The sequence below is a fragment of the Sphaerodactylus townsendi genome, linkage group LG01 (assembly GCF_021028975.2).
Source record: "Sphaerodactylus townsendi isolate TG3544 linkage group LG01, MPM_Stown_v2.3, whole genome shotgun sequence".
Classification (NCBI taxonomy): domain Eukaryota; kingdom Metazoa; phylum Chordata; class Lepidosauria; order Squamata; family Sphaerodactylidae; genus Sphaerodactylus; species Sphaerodactylus townsendi.
In genome coordinates, this window is record NC_059425.1 from 41,703,612 (window position 1) to 41,722,991 (window position 19,380).

The window sequence follows — 19,380 nt, forward strand, 5'->3', positions numbered from 1 at the left end:
ATCAAATGACAGCTGACTTATTGTGGCCCCTTATGGGAGTTTTAGGGCAAGAGACATTCAGAGGTGGTTTGCCATTGCCTTCCCCTGGATAACAACCAGTGGTGTGATTCAGCAGGTTTGCACCAGTTCGACAGATCTGGTTGTTAAAATGGTGTTTGTAAACAACTGGTTGTTAAATTATTTGAATCCCACCCCTGGCCAAAGCCTATTGGAATTGTCAAGGCGGTTCCAGGTCCTCCCTGCTGCAGAAGGAAGCCAATCTTATTCTACAGTGGTCCAAGATACATCTCAGGTCAGTCTGAGCAGAACACATCCAGGGAATATTCAATGTTCAGGTAGATTGGTTGAGCCGGCAGACAATCCATCCAGGAGAGTGGTCCCTCAACAAGGAGGTCTTCCTGATGATTGCATGATCACTGGGCACACAAGTTCTGGACTTATTTGCATCTTACCAAAACAGACACATGTCCAGATTCTTCTTGCGGATCAAACATCCACTAGCAGAAGCAACAGATGCACTCTCTTCAACATGGCCTCCAGGCCTATTGTATGCCTTTCCCCTGATTCCTCTGATTCCCAGACTCCTGCACAAAATCAGACAGGAGAGGGCGGAAGTCATCCTGATGGCACCATGGTGGCCCAGAAGACCGTGGTTCGTCAATATTCTCAACCTTTCGACGCACATGCCACTCCACCTTCCCCAACACAGAGATCTTCTCCACCAAGGACCTGTTCTTCACCCAGATCCAGGGCGCTTGAGCTTGACCGCATGGAAATTGAATGGAGGTTGTTAATTTCCAAAGGGTACAGCGCTGGAGTTACAGACACCATCCTGGCCTCTAGGAGATCTTCCACTAGGCAGATTTACAACACAACCTGGGAGGCATTCGTGCAGTGGTGTTGGAGAAAAAAGGTGAAACCAATGTCTCCTAAGTGTGAGGTCCTTAGTTAGGGTGAGGTCCTTAGTTTTCTTTAGGATGGTCTCAGTTCAGGCTTACGATCCTCCACCCTTCACCAGCAAGTAGCGGCCATTGCCTCTGTGGTCCATTCGCTACAGGGACATAGTTTGAGCTCACACCCTCACATCAGGAGGGTCCTTTGGGGAGCTGGACTTAAAGATAAATCAGTTCAACACAATTTTCCTGCTTGGAAACTACACAATGTGTTGCATGCATTAACCAAGCTGCCGTTTGAATCATTGATGTACATTTCCTTGAAACATTTGAGAATGAAAGTCATCTACCTTATAGCGGTGACATCAGCAATAAGGGTATCGGAGTTGGCAGTGCTGTTGGCAAAGCCATCTTTGTGTATTTTTCATAAGGACAAAGTGGCCCTATGTGTGGATCCAGCATTCATCTCCAAAGTGAGTTCTAGATTCCATAGACAGCAGGAAATTTTCCTTCCCACCTTTTGCCCAGAGCCAAAACATCCCAAACAGGTCTACTGGCACAAGTTAGACATCAGAAGAACACTCAAAGCCTTTCTCAAAGGAACGCATTAGTTTAGGAGAACAGAGGCACTTTTCATTTCAGTAGCTAATCACAACAAAGGGACTAAAATATCATTTCAGACCATGCATTGTTGAAGCCTATAGGGTACAAGGTTTATCTGCTCCCACTGGAGTCACTGCTCATTCAGTATGCAATATGTCCACCAATGCAGCTTTCAATAATAAAGTGTCAGTAGAAGGGCAACGACGTGGTCATCACTCTCCACTTTTGTGAGACATTATAGACTGAATGTCTTTAGTTCGGCGGTCGTAGAGTCCTAGAACACGTCATAGGAGAGAACTACGACCCCACCCTATAGGAAGGGATACTGCTGTGGAACGTCACCCAGATGTCCTCTGGCTCAATGGAGAACGACCATTGGACTTACCCATGAAGGGTTCTTCTCCATTGAGCAGAAGAGGACATCTGCCCCCCCCCCCCATCAGTCATTATTTCCTCTCCTGGTGCAAGGCAGCATTATGTAAGTGTTTTAAGAGAGCCAGAGTGGTGTAGTGGTTAAAAGCAGGTGGATTCTAATCTGGAGAACCGGGTTTGAGTTCCCACTCCTCCACCTGAGTGGTGGAGGCTTATCTGGTGAACCAGATGTGTTTCCACATTCCTATATTCCTGCTTGGGTGACCTTGGGCTAGTCACAGTTCTTCTGAACTTTTTCAGCCCCACCTACCTCACAAGGTGTCTGTTGTGGGGAGAGGAAGGGAAAGGAGCTTGTAAACCACCTGAGTCTCCTTACAGGAGAGAAAGGTGGGGTATAAATCCAAACTCTTCTTCTTCTTCTCTTCTTAAACTTCCTGGTTCTGATGTCATATATATGTTATTTGTTTGTTGGGGATCTCCCCTGTTAAACCTAGTTTGTTTACTCTGTTCATTCAGTTTGCTCTGTTCTGTGGGTCTTCTCTCAGGTTTAATCAGGGAAGGCTTTAAGTAAATGAAGGAGTATTTAAGGTACTGCTAGGCAGAGACTCCAAACTAGAGGGAAAAGGGGTGGATCCCAATGAACCAAGGAAGCTAGAAATCAATTAAGTATTCCTGCCTCCCTGATTGGTTGATGAAGAATACCCAGATGTCCTCTTCTGCTCAATGGAGAAGAACCCTTCATGGGTAAGTCCAATGGTAGTTTTCTAGCAATTGTTAGAGCAGAGTGATGACACGTCTTCCCTAGAAGTGATTTAGTGTCATAATGCTGACGAGGAATTTTTTTTTCTCCCACTGGCCTTCAGAGTGCCAGTGAGCAACTGGAGCTAGGAGTGGGAAATCTCTAGCAAGTAAATGGCAAATCTAGTGGGAGTCCAATTCCTGAAACCTTGGAGAGCAACTGCCAGTCTGCAGGTCCAGTTTCACAACACATTCTGCCATGGATCTTGCATTTACTCTGTACATTTTGAAATGTAAAAGTCCACACTCATATCTCTCCTTTTTTTCTTGTACTTTTTCAGAGGCAACGGTTCTAAGCTATGATGGAAGCATGTTTATGAAAATACAGCTCCCTGTGGTGATGCACACTGAAGCGGAAGACGTGTCATTACGGTTCAGGTCTCAGCGGGCTTATGGTATTTTAATGGCCACGACTTCTAGGGAATCTGCTGACACGCTGCGTTTAGAGCTGGATGCAGGACGAGTTAAGCTAACAGTCAACCTAGGTAACATCCCCCCCATCCCCACCCTAAAATTAACATCTTGGCCATTCCCCTTTATTTTTGCCTGCAAACATTTATTCAATGGCCTGTTTGCCACTGGAAAATAAAGTGACATATATATGTAACCTGCGTGCATATATATGTATATGCATTATGTATTTTTTTTAGAAGTCCATTAATTTTTTTAAAAAAAATCTTTGCATTCTCCACCATAACACACCACAATTATTTAAACTGTGGGCTGTTCTAAGAAGAGAAGACCAGCATGCCTGGTGCGTTAGTTCATAATTGTGCATAATTCACAAACCCGTCCATGATCATAAACATTTCCATAAGCTTTTTGAAAACTGATACGATTCCTATCCAGTAGCTTTTTGTGTACATGGGAGAACAACCATGGATGTATAATCTCTGTTTTAATGCTGGAAAAGTTCTGGTACAGCTGCTAAGTTTCTACCAACTATGAAATTGGTGGCAAAATGGTTACCCAGTAGAGCTTCATGTCTAGAGGAGAGCACCTATAGGGTGCTGGGTGAGGCTCTAGGGGAGTCAGTTCACACAATACTCTGGCAGCTGATGGTACTAAAAACCTGCTCATCTGAGCTTAATCACATGAGCAGAATGGATTCAGAATGTGTGTGTGTGTGTTTGAGAGAGAGAGAGAGAGAGAGAGTGATAAGAGATAAGGAGAGTAAGTTGTTCATAGGAGCAATGTTTTTTGCTCAATGTGATTGCTGCTGTCATAAGAACAAAGTGTGAATGTAAAAACTGGCAACTTCTCTGTTCCTTTTTAACAGTGCATTATAGCATAGCGTGCAAATTGTGTGTATGCAAAATTTTATAACAATTGCAAGTCACAATTGTTGTGTCTTTACTTTGGTCTTCTCTTTATAGCAGCCTGGTATTATACACTATCAAACCCATCCCTCTGTCTCTCCATTCCCTTTTCTTTTTCTTCTCCTCTGTTTCTATCTTTTTATTTATTTTAAAGCACAAACTTCATAGTGATTTTTTGTGTCACCAATAACACAACCCTTCAATGCCCAAAGTCTGCGGCCCTCAGCGAACAGCCATGTGAACACAAACAACATAAGCTCTTCTGCAGAAATAAAACCCTGCTTTCCGAGGTTTTCACAGACATTCCAATGAGAAACCTAATGCAGGTTTACCAGGACAACTTCCTTTTTGCTTTATTTTCAGGACCTTTTGTACAGCACATTCAAAACTAGTTAGGAGATAATTTCATTTTTAAATTGCAATAAAAGTAGAAGGCTAGATTAATATATTCAACCTCCATTTTTGAGGAAAGCAAGGTCAATGAATTGTGATGATGCTAATTAGATTTTGGAGTAGGGAATTCATGCATATATCGAGTAGTGAACTCCCAGTCTACTTGGACTTCACTGAGAGCCCTCTAGTGAAAATTTAGAATACTTGCAGTCAGATGCATTGTTTCAACAGACAAAAAGTCTGTGTTGTAGAGGGCCAGGAGAGGGGCTTCTTTCAAGAACGCTTTCTGTAGAATGAGGCATGTAGGCGATGTTTCTTGGCTGTTTGCTACCACTTTTCTGATGCGGTTGACGACACATGACAAACTCAGCTACATGGAAACAAAATCTAGGTCCTATTTTTAATATATATACATATGTGTGTATGTATTTATACATGTGTATGCAGATTCGATTGATGATCTTCATCGGTCTTTAAAGGAGGAATAACTGAAAATACTCGTAATTTGATCATCAACTTTTAATTTGCCCACAGGAAATGTAGTATAAGGCATGTCTTTCTTTTTCCAAATGCCATAGGAATTAAATGAAATCTTCTTTCTTTTATTAGAAATCAAGTTTAATTATGACAGTGAAAAAATATCTCTTACTAAAGGGAAAGCATAAAAAAGAAACCACAGTCATGATTCACTGTAATTTCCAATTAAAAGAAACATTTCTAGATGTAACAATGGAATCTCTTTCCTGATGTTTATTCAGTTATTTTAGGTCGGCAATGAATCTTCTAGGCATTGGGAGATAATTCAAAGTACTGTAGTTGGGGATAATTGTACATATTTACAACGGTATCCTCCTTTGCGGGATTAACTGTGGTCCAGAACATGCGGTTTTGGGCTTGATTTGCTCTATTCCCCATTGTGACGGAGCACTTTTGAATTAAAATGAAGATTGATTTGTTCTTTCATACATGGGGGAGAAAGTGGCAGCTGACTAAAACCCAGCATCTGGAACAGTTTCTAACAACCTTTTTTCCTCACTTAGATTTGTCACCATGTAGCTTTGTTTGAAATTGGCCATATTTTTTTACCCTATACTATCACTTCTATTTATAAAGTTTTTTCACCATATATCTGCGTTATACAGCAATACAGAAAGAATAATAACACACAGTGGCCATGTTTGCATGTGTCTGTCCCCAGAAGGGTGGACTGTGATTTTATTGGATGTCTGCAGCTATTACTTTGAAGGATAAATTTTCATTTCTCATCTATTCTTCCCCATCTAGACTGTATCAGGATTAACTGTAATTCCAGTAAGTGCCAATTCAAAATTTTTCAACTTATTATTCCTCCATTATGCAATATTTTACCAGCTTTAGATTAAAATGCTGTGTGTATTGTTGTCCCATAGTTAATTACTTGTGTTTAAAAGGACACAGCTAACTACATGTTTGTGCAAAGAAATCCTCACACATGCACAGTACTTCACATAAAAGAAGCAGATTGGGGAAGTGGGGGGGGGGGTCCTAATTAAAATGTTTCAGGAATTTCTGCAGGAAGTTTAAAGATTAAAGAGTTCTGCCAAAAGAAGGAGGGTCACACCAATCTTCAGACCAGTATTATTTAACTACAGCACACACTTCATCAGTGGCAATTACAGTGGCAATTACCCTTCTAGTCTTTTGGATAAGGTCTCCTTTCACTCGCTCATTCTGTGACTGTTGCTTTTGACAATGTGTATACTGCATCTGTAACATTTTAGCTGCGATAATAATGTGAAGTATTTTTATTATTTACTTATTTCATCCACCACCACCCCACTTTTCTCCCCAATGGGAATCCAAAGTGGCTAACAACAATTTCCTCTTATCCATTTTATCCTCACAGTCATCCTGTAAAGTAGGTTATGCTAAGAATGTGAAACTTGCCCAAGGACAACCAGCACATTTCCATGGCATGGCAGGAAGTCTAAAAGATCTTAGTCTGACATTCCAAACACCACATCGTGTTGGCTCTCTAGCACTTCTGTTGGCTGAACAATACCATACTTGGCATGCACTCATGTTGCAGTAGCCAAACAGTCAGATGCAAGAATCCATAAAATACACTCTACATTCATATAACCCTTTCATTTGTTTACAATACTTTTACCCTGCCTTTTGAAAAAAATATCTTGCAGAACTCCAAATCGTTGTCTCAGTATGTGCCAATATTGTTGCGCCCCAATATCATGGATTCCATTTCTACTGCATATAGGATTGCCCCATTCATTTTGTGCCCAGAGATGTTCCATTTGATCCTCAGTGTATACATGGGACATCATTGAAAAGGATAGGGCAACCATAAAACAAATGAGTCCCTGTGTGTGCTTCCGAGCCCTAAAGAGGTTTTGTCATAATTGTCACATACAATCACATACATGCTTCTTTTATTACAATAATACTTCCAAACTAAGAGAGATATTTATTCCCCACAGAAAATAAATATTACTAAGTGTAGGATGCTAAGAGAATACTATAGGAATATAAAGGAATATGGTTTTATGGCCTTTGAAGTGATAGTTGTGTGATGGTTTCTTTTACACACTCATCATTAATGATCTCGTAGATTGAATGGTTTTTATTGTATGCCATGCACCGTGAACTGATGATAACTTTTCAACCTTTTTGATATTATTTGGATTAAGATGCTATGTTCTGAAAGAGGATGATGGACTGTGACTTTATATTGAGTCTTTGGAGGTCTCAAATTTTCCATTGTAAGTACAATACATTCTAGTTTCATTTTGGGCAATGTGGAGCTATTTTAAAGAAAAATATAAATATTTATCGGACATAATGGACACTATACTCTAGTACTACACCAAATAACCTAAGCTCATCTGAAGCAAAATTAAGCATGTTTAACACTCACCCAATTCAGCATAATTTTTTCTCAGTTTAATGAGAGAGATTTCAGTACGCGCTCAGTAATTTTCTGTAATCATCTTCAATTATATTGAACCTGAGTGATTAACTTGGGCTAGACCATCTCTTGAATTTCTGTGTACTAAATGATGCTACTGTTCAGTCTGAGTCATTTCAACAGTATTTACTAGATTTGGTGAGGAAAAGTGCTTGATGGATTACTGCCAAAACACTCCTCTCAAAGCACTGTTTGTTTGGGTTTGGTGTGTGTTTTTTTCTTTCAGAATACTCTGAATCCGAAAGTAACTATCAGAAAGTAATTATAAGTCAAAGGTACAAGAATGCCACATATTCATGGAGACTGTTGCCTCCTTATAGAAGACTAAACTTTAAATCATTGATTTCCCTGCACATGTTACTAAAACTGGTTGTAACAGAATTTTCAAATGTCAAATTACAGTTGAATTTTAAACAATCACATACATTTTAAACAAGTATTTTATCCTTTACCAAGAGATATAATAATCAAGTCTTTAAATGATAATGTCCCAAGACTAGAGTACATTCAACTAAAAGCTGCTTCCAATTTTCAAAAAAACTGTGCCTGGGTCACGATCGTTTAAAGGGGAAAAGCACAGAAAGGATCTTTTGTTCACTGCTAATGGGCCTCTGTGTTCACCTAACAGTAATTCTAGACCTAGAAGAAAGCCATGGATGCAATGAATGACCTTGATTAATATTGAAAAGTACGTTTGTTCTCTGGAGCCAGCTGCAGATGGTAACAGATATTTTTGGTTCTTGATGTACGATCCTAGCATCTCATCATTTGGGCAAAGAGAAGCTTGAAAGAAATCTGCAAACATGTTTAATATCGTTGTTTTTGTGTGGGAATGAAAAAAAAGATGTGATTGGCAGTCTTGGTAACTGTACCGGATTAGCCCCATTATGAATGGAAGTGAGGAGAGCCCATGTAGTTTTAACATGTCAGTAATGGGTGGTCTAAGCGAGTGTTCCATCAGCATGTTAATTCGACATCTGAATAGGCCATTTCACATGGTGTGTGGAACTGTTGCTTGTGGCTTCCATTACTGTCACACCCTTTGGCTCCAAGGTGGAGCTGATGTGTCAATAAACATTAAAAGTTCCATGGAATGTCACTGGAAAGCCCATTTGATATAAGTCAAAACAATTGCCTAGCATAAAAGAAGCAGATGAAACAATGTTAATTTCCTGCTGGGACCTCTCCATGCCAGTTTTTGATTTCAAACTTTTTGTTGCAGTTTCTCTCCATTCTTTTGAAGAAGAGATTCTCTCTAAGCTAGAACCAGAAAGAATCCTAACAAATACTGGATGGGGGAAGCGTGACTGACATTTTATTTGTACTATTCAGACCTTGAGAGTAATGTTTTAAATCCAAACTTCAAATTATCTTTTGAATACGACATTTTGTAACAAGAGGCACATTCATGCGATGCATCCTTGCTGACGTTAGGGAACTATTTGGATGCTAGCAGGCATCAAATATTTTTAAAAGGAGTGTAAAATATTATCAAACACTACACACAGTAAAAAACATTGTTATCCAGCAATCATGAGTTATGGCAATTGCCAGTTAGACAAATGTGTTGGACACTCAAGCTTATTGCTCTGCCCTGCCCCTTTGTCAAGCAGCAGTGACGTAGTGGTTAAGAGCAGGTTCATTCTAATCTGGAGTAACCAGGTTTGATTCCCAGCTCTGCTGCTTGAGCTGTGGAGGCTTATCTGGGGAATTCAGTTTCGCCTGTGCACTCCCACACACACCATCTGGGTGACCTTGGGCTAGTCACAGCTTTTCGGAGCTCTCTCAGCCTGATTTGTCCTAGTCAGACAACAGACTTCTGCTATCCTTCCATCTTCCAGTACAGAGTTACTCTTGTCTACACCACTGATTTTGGTGAGTTTATACTGGAATAACTCTGCATATGAGTGCACTGTTAATCCCTGTAAGCAGCTACAATCAGTTTCCCATCTGTTTTCTGTACCTCCTTGCATTTCTCTTTATTTAACAGGACCTGAAAAGGAGCAGTCTTTGAAGATTGTTATTCAGACAGCTCCTTCTTTCAGTAAAATAAACTGCTAGAATGGCTAACATTTTTCACATTAACCTTTCTGTTCCCCCATTAAGGTTATGTCTCAACTGGCCTCTGATGGAAAGTTACAATTATTTTGTATTCACTTTACTACTTTCATTGAAAATGTTTTCTTTATGATTTTTGAGGGCATGTTTAGTAAGTACTCATGGCTAATGGGAAGAGACATCACATTCTTTCTCTTTCATCGGTGGCTTTTGTGCTTGTTTGATAATGCAGTACCATGTTGCTTCTGACAGAGGGTGGTTCATGGGGCAATTCCGCTGCTCCTTCCTGTGTGGCTGGAGTAAAATGAGAAGCACCGGACATATTTGAGGAGCCTACATTGCAGCATCTCTCCACACTAGTAGGAAACTGGAGTAGGGCAGACATGGGAGAAACCACAGCATGGGCTCCTCCCACATGGCCTACAACCTCTCTCATTGGTTCAGTGGATCAGGAAGGTGTAACACTGCAGTGGCTCCCATTGGTAATGTGTGTACCCACTCTTGTCTAAAAAAGAACTAATGGTGCATGGGGACATATCTTTTTCATAAAGACCTCTTGTACCTCTTCCATAAAAGTGGGGTTCTGTTTTCTGTACTGACATCCAACTTTTTAACTTTTGCATAATTTTAAAGTGACCAATAGTTGGTATGTACAGGTCAGACTCTGATCTTTACCTTTTTGGTGAGATTATAACATGATTGCATCTTGAAACAAATGCAGCCCTTTCATTTTAAATATTTTGTTGCTAAACTATCATTTTCTGTGCTACAGTGCAACCCTAAGAAGAGCTTTACCCTTCTAAGTCCATTAACATCAGTGGACTAAGAAGAGTGTGACTTTCTTTATATTGTAACAGTGAAATCCAGAAGGGGGATAGATGTGCTGCAGCTGGGAACGATGCTTGCCAGCAAGATGACACTTATGCTTCCCTTCTTTCAGGAAAGGGGCCTATGCAGCACAATGGGCCACACCGCTGATTATGCCAGTATAAGTTCATGAGGAAAATGGGGGTGTTCGCAGGCTGAAAGGAAGCTGACAGAAGCTGGTCCCACCCAGGTACACTCTCCTTTCGGTGCCTCCCACATGGTGTAGGCTCCTGTGCCTGAGGAGCATTACTGTCATAGGTGCAGTGGTACCCAGGTGTTGCACCGCTGCATGGCTCACTGGCTCCGACATAAATGCTTCTATGCTGGCGTACATGCCCCTTATGCCAGCATAAGTGGCATTTACATCACACCAGGGTCATGCAGTGCCCTAAGTGGTTTCAGCCTCTCCCCCTTTCTATTGCACTGTAAATTGTTTTAGAGTTTCCTAAATAAAAAAAAAATCTTTGATTTTGTGATTGGTTACGTGGCTTGTCACATATCTCCATGCTTCTTTAAGTTAAGAATAGCAATGCGTAGAGTTGCAGGACAAACCCAGAGGTTCCTCTGTACCTTTACCTTGTTATTAATGTACATTTCTAAACAGCTTATGGATGGTCCTCTTTATCCTCTGAAGTCACAAAATTTGAGCATGACTGGCTGGCCAAAGGTTATCCAGTGAGCTTCATGGATCAGAAATGAAGTCAGCTGAGGTCTCCAGATCCAAAACTGTTCTCCTCTTTATAACACTGGTTGTCTGAGTTAGCACTGAGTGTCAAATCAGAAAATGAGGCAGTGGCGTCTTTCGTATCCTTCTCATGGTATGTAGCCTAACTGGAGTCCTCCTTGCTACAGCAGGTAGTGTGGAAAGAGCAGATAAAAGGAACAGCATAGAGAAGGCACATATCTTCAAGCTGAACAGAAAATGTAAGGATCAAAAGAGTATCAAAAGACTGGGCAACCTTCAGAACAAGCATATCAACGGCTCTTTCGGTCATGTGTTTTTAATGTTCTATCGACTGTTTGCTCCAAAAAGAAAAAGGTGTGAAAGAACCCTATGACACAAGAAAGATCACACAATACTTTTTCCAGTTAAAATAAATCTGAGCTATGTGAATAAATCTGATGTATGGGGAAAGCTGACATTTTCCCGTACATCAGCTTTCAGGTGAATACCCTTCTGTAGGGTATTATTTTTGTTTGTTTCATCATGTGCTGAACTACATTCATGCCCTCTTTTTTTTTTTCTCCAGACATTTTTGTTCAGACTTGTGACGCAGCTATTTGATTTCAGTGTAATACTGCATTATGGATGGATGCCGCTTCTGTGAACAGATGTTGTCTTAAGAGAGCTGCAATATTTACAGTGTAGCCCTCAGCAAAGTAGATGTCAATTGGCTTAGAAGAGTGTAACTCTTCATAGGATTGCACTGGAAGTCAGTTAAGAAGTCAATCAGACTAAAATCCTCTTTTCATTTGAGGAAGTTGCCATGATTATTTGATTTGTGATGCCCCCATAGTCATTTAAAATATCCATTTAGTTTGTTTGCATCCCACTATTTTCCCAAGATGTCAGGTTAGCACACATGATTTTCCACACCTCACAACAGTCTTGTGAAGAAGGTTAGGCTGAGAAAAAAATGACTGGCTCAAAGTTATTCAGCAAGCTTCTATGGCAAACAGCCCTGGTCCAACAGTAGCAACTACACCACATCAGCTTTCAGTGCAACTTCTTACAAAAGCCACTGGTGGCTTGAAATAAACAATTTTCTTCTTCTCTTGCGGCCAGACTATATTGTGACTCTGGAGTTCTGAGGATGGAAACAGGTCTGTAAGAGGGCATGGCTGTGTAGAAAGCAGTCCTATTTGGATTACATCTGCTTTTTAAAACCTCTTCTCAGATCTTAAAGCAGCCTTAGACATTTTGTAACAGGGAATTTGTAATGGAGAGGAACCCATAGCTCCATTCCATAGCCCTTCCAAGTGACTGCTTTTAAGGGAGCCATTATACGTGACCTGTTCAAAAGAATTCTGACATTATTTGTGGCTTGGCACTCAAATGCTTCTCCTAAGATGGTGTCCACCTTGATGCATGTGGCTGCCTGATTGCGGGGGGTGGGGGGGAGACTTTCCCCACCCAACTATAGATTTACTGATTTGCCAATATCTGTACATTACAGCAATCATTTAATTGACTGATCCATTAAATCTCATCCTGTAACAGTCCTAATTCTTAAAGATGTACATTGTACATCGGCATCTGCTATTTTCGTCCTGAAAATCATCCTCATTTATTATTTTTTTGAAACCACTTCTGGATTGGCTGCTTAAAAATGTTGTTTGGTATCAATTCAAACAATATAGGGAGTGAAAAATATTAAGTTAGCTAGTTGCTGTATTTATGTATCTCCTTTTTGATATTGCATTAAAGGCATTTTGCAGTTGAAAATGATACTTCCAATATTTTACCCAGGAAACAAAATGTCAGAAGAAGAAGAGAAAAACAGGACAAGACTAGGAAAAATAAAAGACGCATCTTATATACTTCAGACATTTTAATCCCATCCTTCCACAAAGGAGCTCATGGCAGCATACATTATTCACCCCTTCTTCATTTTATCCTAACAACCCTGTGAGGTAGAGTGTGCTAAGAAAGTGTGGGACCTGCTCAAAATCATTTAGTAAGCTTCATGGAAGAATGAGAAGCCTAACCTGGGTCTCTCACATCCTAATCTGCGCTTTAACTACTGTACAATACTAGCTTACATTACAATTATCCCTACCACGTTGCGACTTTCCCCATCACAGTTTTGATATATTGCGGATCAGCATAAGAAATCACAGGGGAACTTTTTTAGAGTTTTGTGGAATCTGCTGGCGACATGCAAAGGCCAGCAGATGACACAGGAATTCAGAAATGCATAAAATATGTTTATATTATTGTATAATTGTATAGTATTGTATATTTTATCTTTTAATGTCATAAATATACACAATTTCTTTTTAAAAATTAAAAGAAAAAAATTAGACTTATTCCCTGCTATAAAAAAAAGGCCAAAATTTTTTATACAGATTTCCAGATTGCGGGGGGCACTGGGCCCCTAAGCCCAACGATGTGGAAGGAATAATTGTATGTTGCATAACTTCTTTAAACAAAAATGTAGTGCAAAATCACCATGGCTACATACTAATCCATTACTTCAAATCCATTTTTATACTCAGTAATACAGTAGTGCATTTGAAATGTGATTGACAGACTGCCTTGCACATGCCATAGGGGCAACCTGTCAACCCATGGTCTGGTTTAGCAACTGACCGTGCAAGGAAATGGACAGTTCAGCTTCCTCATACTGGTGAAAGCCCTGGAAGGCAGGTTCATTGCTAGAGCTGAGTGAAGTACTGGGGCAGATTAACCCAGTGGTCACAGTGGAGTTAGTTGTTTGTTGTAAGCCAGAATTTGGAACTGCATAACGGGTTCCATCAGGATAACAAGAGTAAGAGCCATGGATGAGAATAGTGGAGATCATAGCTAGAAAGCATGTTCAAAACAGAACATCACTACCAGGGAGAAGCAGAATTAAGTGCTGCTGAAGTTAGAAGCCAGGTAGTCTGTCCAAGCATAGTGGAAAAAGAGGGACCAAAGAATGATCTGAGGTCAAGACCAAAGGGGGTCTTTCAAAGACAAAAAGCAGCCTTAACTGGAAGTATTTATAACCAGACCAGTCTTCATGGAGACAAGTGGCAACTATATTTCGATCAGGTTGGAAGCCTAGCCTTTGAGCTCCTTCCTTCCCATGCAGCAATCCTTGGGCACCTATTTCCAGGGACAAGAATTCCAAATAGCGGTTGCTTGGCCATGTCCTGTTTAGTATTCATGAAACACTGTCTTTCCTTTTGTTGCTTGCATGTTTCCCTCTGTCTTTCCCTCTTTTTTCTGCTTTTCTACCCCTTCTGCATTTCTCCTCAGTTTTCTTCCTCTATTCACTGTGGGTGAGCTTGCACATGCACGTGTGTATCCCCGACCTCTTTCATTTTCTTTGATGTTCTGGAGATGTGTACCCTACAGTTCACTGGATGTGCTGCAGGGCCATTTGCTCCTGCAGAGTTTTTACCAGCAAATATTTCTACTGTGCTCTGGCTCCCCAAGGAACTGCCCCCCTTATTTTCTGATTGGCAAATACTAGGAGAAATAAGTAGATGGAAGACCAAACACAGAATGTTCAGTTGCGACACATTTCTCAGCCAGCTTTTCTCTGGGAGAGGCAGAAATTTAATAAAGACCATTTATTTTCTTGATATCCCAAGCTCTCCATAATGTATTGTGTGCATAAGAGACTTCCATCTATTCTCTTGTGGACCCAGCAAAATCTTGTTTGATTATCAGATTGACTAATCCATTATCCATGTGATTATTCTTATAAGATTTTCTGAGTATATTGGGCAGAATGAAGTCATCTGCTCTGGGTTTTTCTTTCTGCTCTGAGTAACTAACAATGTAAAAACTCACAATGCAGAAAATTGGGTTAGATAATGGCAGCGCAATCCATAGCCAGAAGTGGCCAGGGATGGCACTGCTCATGCGCCACTCCAGTGTCATGCCGCCATGCTGCTTTCGGGGGGGGGGGGAGGAGAATTTTTTAAACCCAACACTGGTAAGTCCTCCATAGAACTAAATGGACTTATGCCACCCCAAAGGCATCCCCTGGGCCATGGTGTAACTGCCTGCAAAGCCAGGGTGGAAGCCAACTAATGTTGACTCCACCCCTGGGAATGCCCTGGCACACCCCCACCTGCACCAGTGTCCAATTAGATGCCAACACAGCTCCGCAGCAGCCCCAACTTCCAGGTTTCACCATTGTGGAGCTATGGGAAGGTTGGCCGCTGGCACCTTTGCCCCCCTCCACCAGCATTGGCACAGCCCCTCACCGGCTGCACAACTCAATTCATACACCTATTGGATTGTGCTGGCAGTTGGTGTTTGTTTTGTTTACAGTGTTAACATTGAACACCATTCCCTAATTAGGTGCTCATAAAATCTGCTCCCCCCACACACCATACATAGTTTTATTTTGCTTGCAGTTATGAAAAAGTTACCATTAATTGCTCCTAACAGTTCCTAAAATGAAGAGCAATCTATTGATCAGCTAGCACAAAAAAAACCCCCAACATTTTCTTTCTTCAAAGCCAAAGGATTAGAAGAAATATTAGTATCTGAGAGAAAGACTAACCACAGAAAAGTCAGAAATTGTTGGCCAATGTATCCAACTTCAACAAATTTATAAAAAATGGTATCAGAAGGTAGCCATATTGGTCTGCTGTAGCAGAGCTAACCTCAAGTCCTTGTCCTGTTGCTCCTTAGAAACCAATAAGGTTTCCAGAGTCAAAGCTCCCTTCATCAGATATCTGATAAGGGGAGTTTTGACTATGAAAGGCTTGTATCCCAAAATTCATGTTAGTCTGTAAGGTGGTACTGGGCTTCAATATAGCTGATATTAATTTGGAAAGCTCCAAACCAGACAACTCTCTTTTTCTTTCAATGGTTTTTCTGTCCCCTTAGATTGCAGTGTTAGTTCTGCATACTGAAAAAGCTAACAGATTGCAAGCAGAACATGCATCTTTCAATTGATGTATTTATTTTGTAAAAGAAGTAAAAGAGGGGGGATGTTCACATACTTACTTTCCAGACTTAGCTTTCAAAATGCCAGTTTATACAAGCAAAAGTAAAGAATCATGGCAGAGTTGACCACATGCAAAGAGGGACCAGCATCCCATTATCCTTAAGAATTCCAAGGTTTTGCTACAACTATTATGCATAAATAGTCTGTTTCCCTTTGTATCTTTTCAAAGTATCTATCGATTACATTTCTTATTCCACACGTCAACACAGGAGCTGTAGTGTGCATGGCTCTCACATCACCTTTTATCCTCACAGCAACCTTGCAAAGTAGATTAGGGCAAGAAGAGACTTGCTGAGGTAACCACTTGAGCATCATGGCTGAGTAGAGATTTGAGACTAGCCCTATTGTGGTCTACCCCACAGTGAGCATACATCATTGTTGTTGTTGTTGTTGTTGTTGTTGTTGTTGTTGTTGTTGTTGTTGTTAGATTTAATATAACACCCTTTCCTAACACAAGATTGGGCTCAGGGTGGTTAACAATTAAAATCATTCAATACATGTACAAAATCAATACTTTCAGTAAATAACACTATATCATTAAAACTATATCATTTTATATGCCATTAAAGGTTAAAATTGAAAATTGAAATTGAACTATATCATTAAAACTATCACAGCTGGCATTTCTCAGACCTAATTTAAAGCAAAACATTCCCTTTGGGTCAGATTTTTTATTGCAGACATCTTTTCCTCCCTCCTGAAGTCACTGTGGCACAGATCCAATAATCCCCACAGTTTCCAAAAGCAGGGAAAACGCAATGGGTGAGAGAAAGTGAAGCAGAACAATATAAATTTGCCTTGCTTTGAGTTATTCATCACCACCTTTCCTCGACCAAACAGGAGCAGCTCCACCCACTCTTCAGCAGGCATTTCTGGGAAATCAGTGGACTTTTTAAATGCTAATCGCAAGAGCGACAGAACATTAAAATGGACAAAAAAATGTTTAAAGGTAGTATTCAACCTGCTGACTTGGGAACGATGTGGAAACAGGACGGGCAAAATGGCAGCTCAGCTTGGAGCAATCACTACAGGACCTCCACATGTGTAAACAGAGAAACATGGGGAGACCCCAGTATGGAACAAATCAGGGTAAGCACGGCATGCATAAAAAGGCCTGGTTCTCCCCATGCCCAGTCCAAAATTCTGAGAACTGTACTGAATGTCCCATATCAGAGCAACAGGGCAGCTTTTACTTGTTCGCAACAATGAAGAACTGTGGCACTTGGCTCACACTTTACCAGATGAAGCACATTTGTCTAGAAACATTACTCCATGGAAAGATTCATCAAAACAAGTGAACTTTTTTGTGATCTGAAAATAGAAGCTTACTAGAACAGGGTGTACATTGATAAAGATGAGGACATAATATGAATATGTCAGGAGCAGCAAAGGAACAAAGTCAACATATTTTCAACACAGTCAAACTGCTTTTCTCTCTCCCCAGGGAACTGTAGTTCTGTGTTCTGTGTGTTACAACTAGGAAATAATGTTAGAGACAGCAAAAGGGTTGAAAGAAATCAAAGGCAAAGATTTTGCTAGATCCATGTCTTACTTCAGAAGAATAGACAATGACAGTGGATAAAAAGAATGAAGACTATTTAATGCACATCTTACTTTAGTCTATATAGCAAAGGATCCTGTGATGACAGCAAAAATGAACGATCTCTGATTGGCATGTAAGAATGAAGCAAATGTTCCTGATTTTAATTTTCCAAAGCAAAACCTGCATATCTGCAGCGGCATCCTGGACGAAGCAAGAGGTTTCTGAAAAGAAAATGTCAAAGAAAAGAACAAAATAAAGCAGTGATCCAACCACTGGGAATTGGATTACTGCAGAGGAAGCATCTCAGACAATCTCATATAAAGAATTGACTAATGGTTTGAAAGTTATTGTTACTGGCAGTGTCCCTGCAGTACTGGCAGTTGTTTCTGAATAGTAAATTTGTCACATTTTCATTTTCTCCTCTATAATATTTAGATAGTGGTTGTTATGCAGAGATTGCTTTCTAAATTGTTGATCAGTGTACACAAGCATAAATTGTTAATTGACATAGAAAGGATCTCTTCTGACTTTCAGCCTCAAAATGTAAAAGTCTGAAATCAAACTTGATACCATATTGGAAACCTGAAATGTATAATTTCTATAGAATATTGTTTCCAGATTGGAAGTGTAGATATCCCATAATTTAAGAATGCAAATATTAGGTTCTAACAATTAACAACTGAGGGCTAAAATTTGTTGCCGATTCCCCCTACCCCACCCCACCCCTTTAAAAGTACTAAGATATGATGAAACAAACTTTACTGCTTGGAATCAAACTAATTCTTCAGTTTTGGATTGAACTGCACAAGAAAATACTAAAAGAAAAATACTACTCAGACCATGCAACAAGTGAAATTTTTTTTAAAAAAAAAATCACTAGGGAATAGCATGAAATAAAATATTTTCAGGCAGGAAATGAAACTTGGGCTAAAATTATGCAGATCTCCGTGGAGGAAACATTGTATTTACTGCCTCAAAAAGTTTTATTTGGTTTGTGCAGAGAGGGCCACTGACATCTTTTAACCGTGCACTCTTTTTCAGTAGTCTGTCCTGCTATATCACAATTGCTTACTGTGTCTATGCCTAGTTTTTTTCCCTTTTTCAACTCTTTGATTAGATATTTCATTTCATCTGTCCCATCATCCTTCATCTTTAAACTCTTTTTCACCAGCTATTACAGATAAATATTTGTCAGAAGGACCTATAAGTACACCCACTTTTGATATTAACATTCATTTTTATATGTTGTCTCCTCCATTTCCTTAATATTTGAGATACTGTATTTCATCAATGGATTTTTCTTTTTCTCGAAATGATGAAGCATCTTCATTCTGTTGGCTGAGATGATATGATATTCTAGAGTGCCCAGGAATGTTTGTAATATTGAGAGAATGGGACGGTCTGCATCCATTTTCTGCTGAAATAAATGCCATGTCATTCTTAGTGAAACTAGAAATTCACAGAAGCTTATGTGCAGGTAGATATCTATTGACAAAAAAACAAACAAACTAATAAGTGCCAGAAAGCATAGAAAATAGGGAAAATAAGCTTGAAGGAAGAATATTTCGACAAAAGGGGAGAGTTAGGAGACAAAGAATTCAGGAAAAAATAAAGAACTGCATAAAAATTCCAGCAGGAGAGTATTGTATAAAAATAAAAAACTAACATGGGGCCAAAGGAGTAGATGCTGCATATTATTTTCAAGAAAGGGGGTTAAGTGTGGAGTGTCACAGAAGTGCTGATTAGCAAAGGATACTGGCTGAAGGACGCCAAAGCAAGTAGGCCTTGGGAGGAGAAGAAATAACGGTGGATTCTGCACAGAGCAAATATAACGGGTGTAGGACATCATATAAATCGTTTGCAAGGGAGGATTTCACTCAGGTCCGGTCTCCAAAAC

The 19,380-nt window shown here is 40.0% G+C and overlaps 1 protein-coding gene across 31 annotated transcripts in view; it reads left to right on the top strand.

Moving 5' to 3' along the window:
- The window catches only part of NRXN1 (neurexin 1), a 1,129,265-nt gene that overhangs the window by 523,033 nt on the left and 586,852 nt on the right, over positions 1-19,380 (top strand). For 22 of the 31 annotated variants that reach the window (XM_048518867.1, XM_048518884.1, XM_048519026.1 and 19 more), the window contains 2 exons: positions 2,948-3,151; positions 5,663-5,689. In XM_048518867.1, the coding sequence (XP_048374824.1) occupies positions 2,948-3,151; positions 5,663-5,689 (231 nt within the window). The remainder of the gene's footprint in view (positions 1-2,947; positions 3,152-5,662; positions 5,690-19,380) is intronic. The other 9 variants (XM_048518927.1, XM_048519000.1, XM_048519088.1 and 6 more) reach the window with 1 other exon arrangement.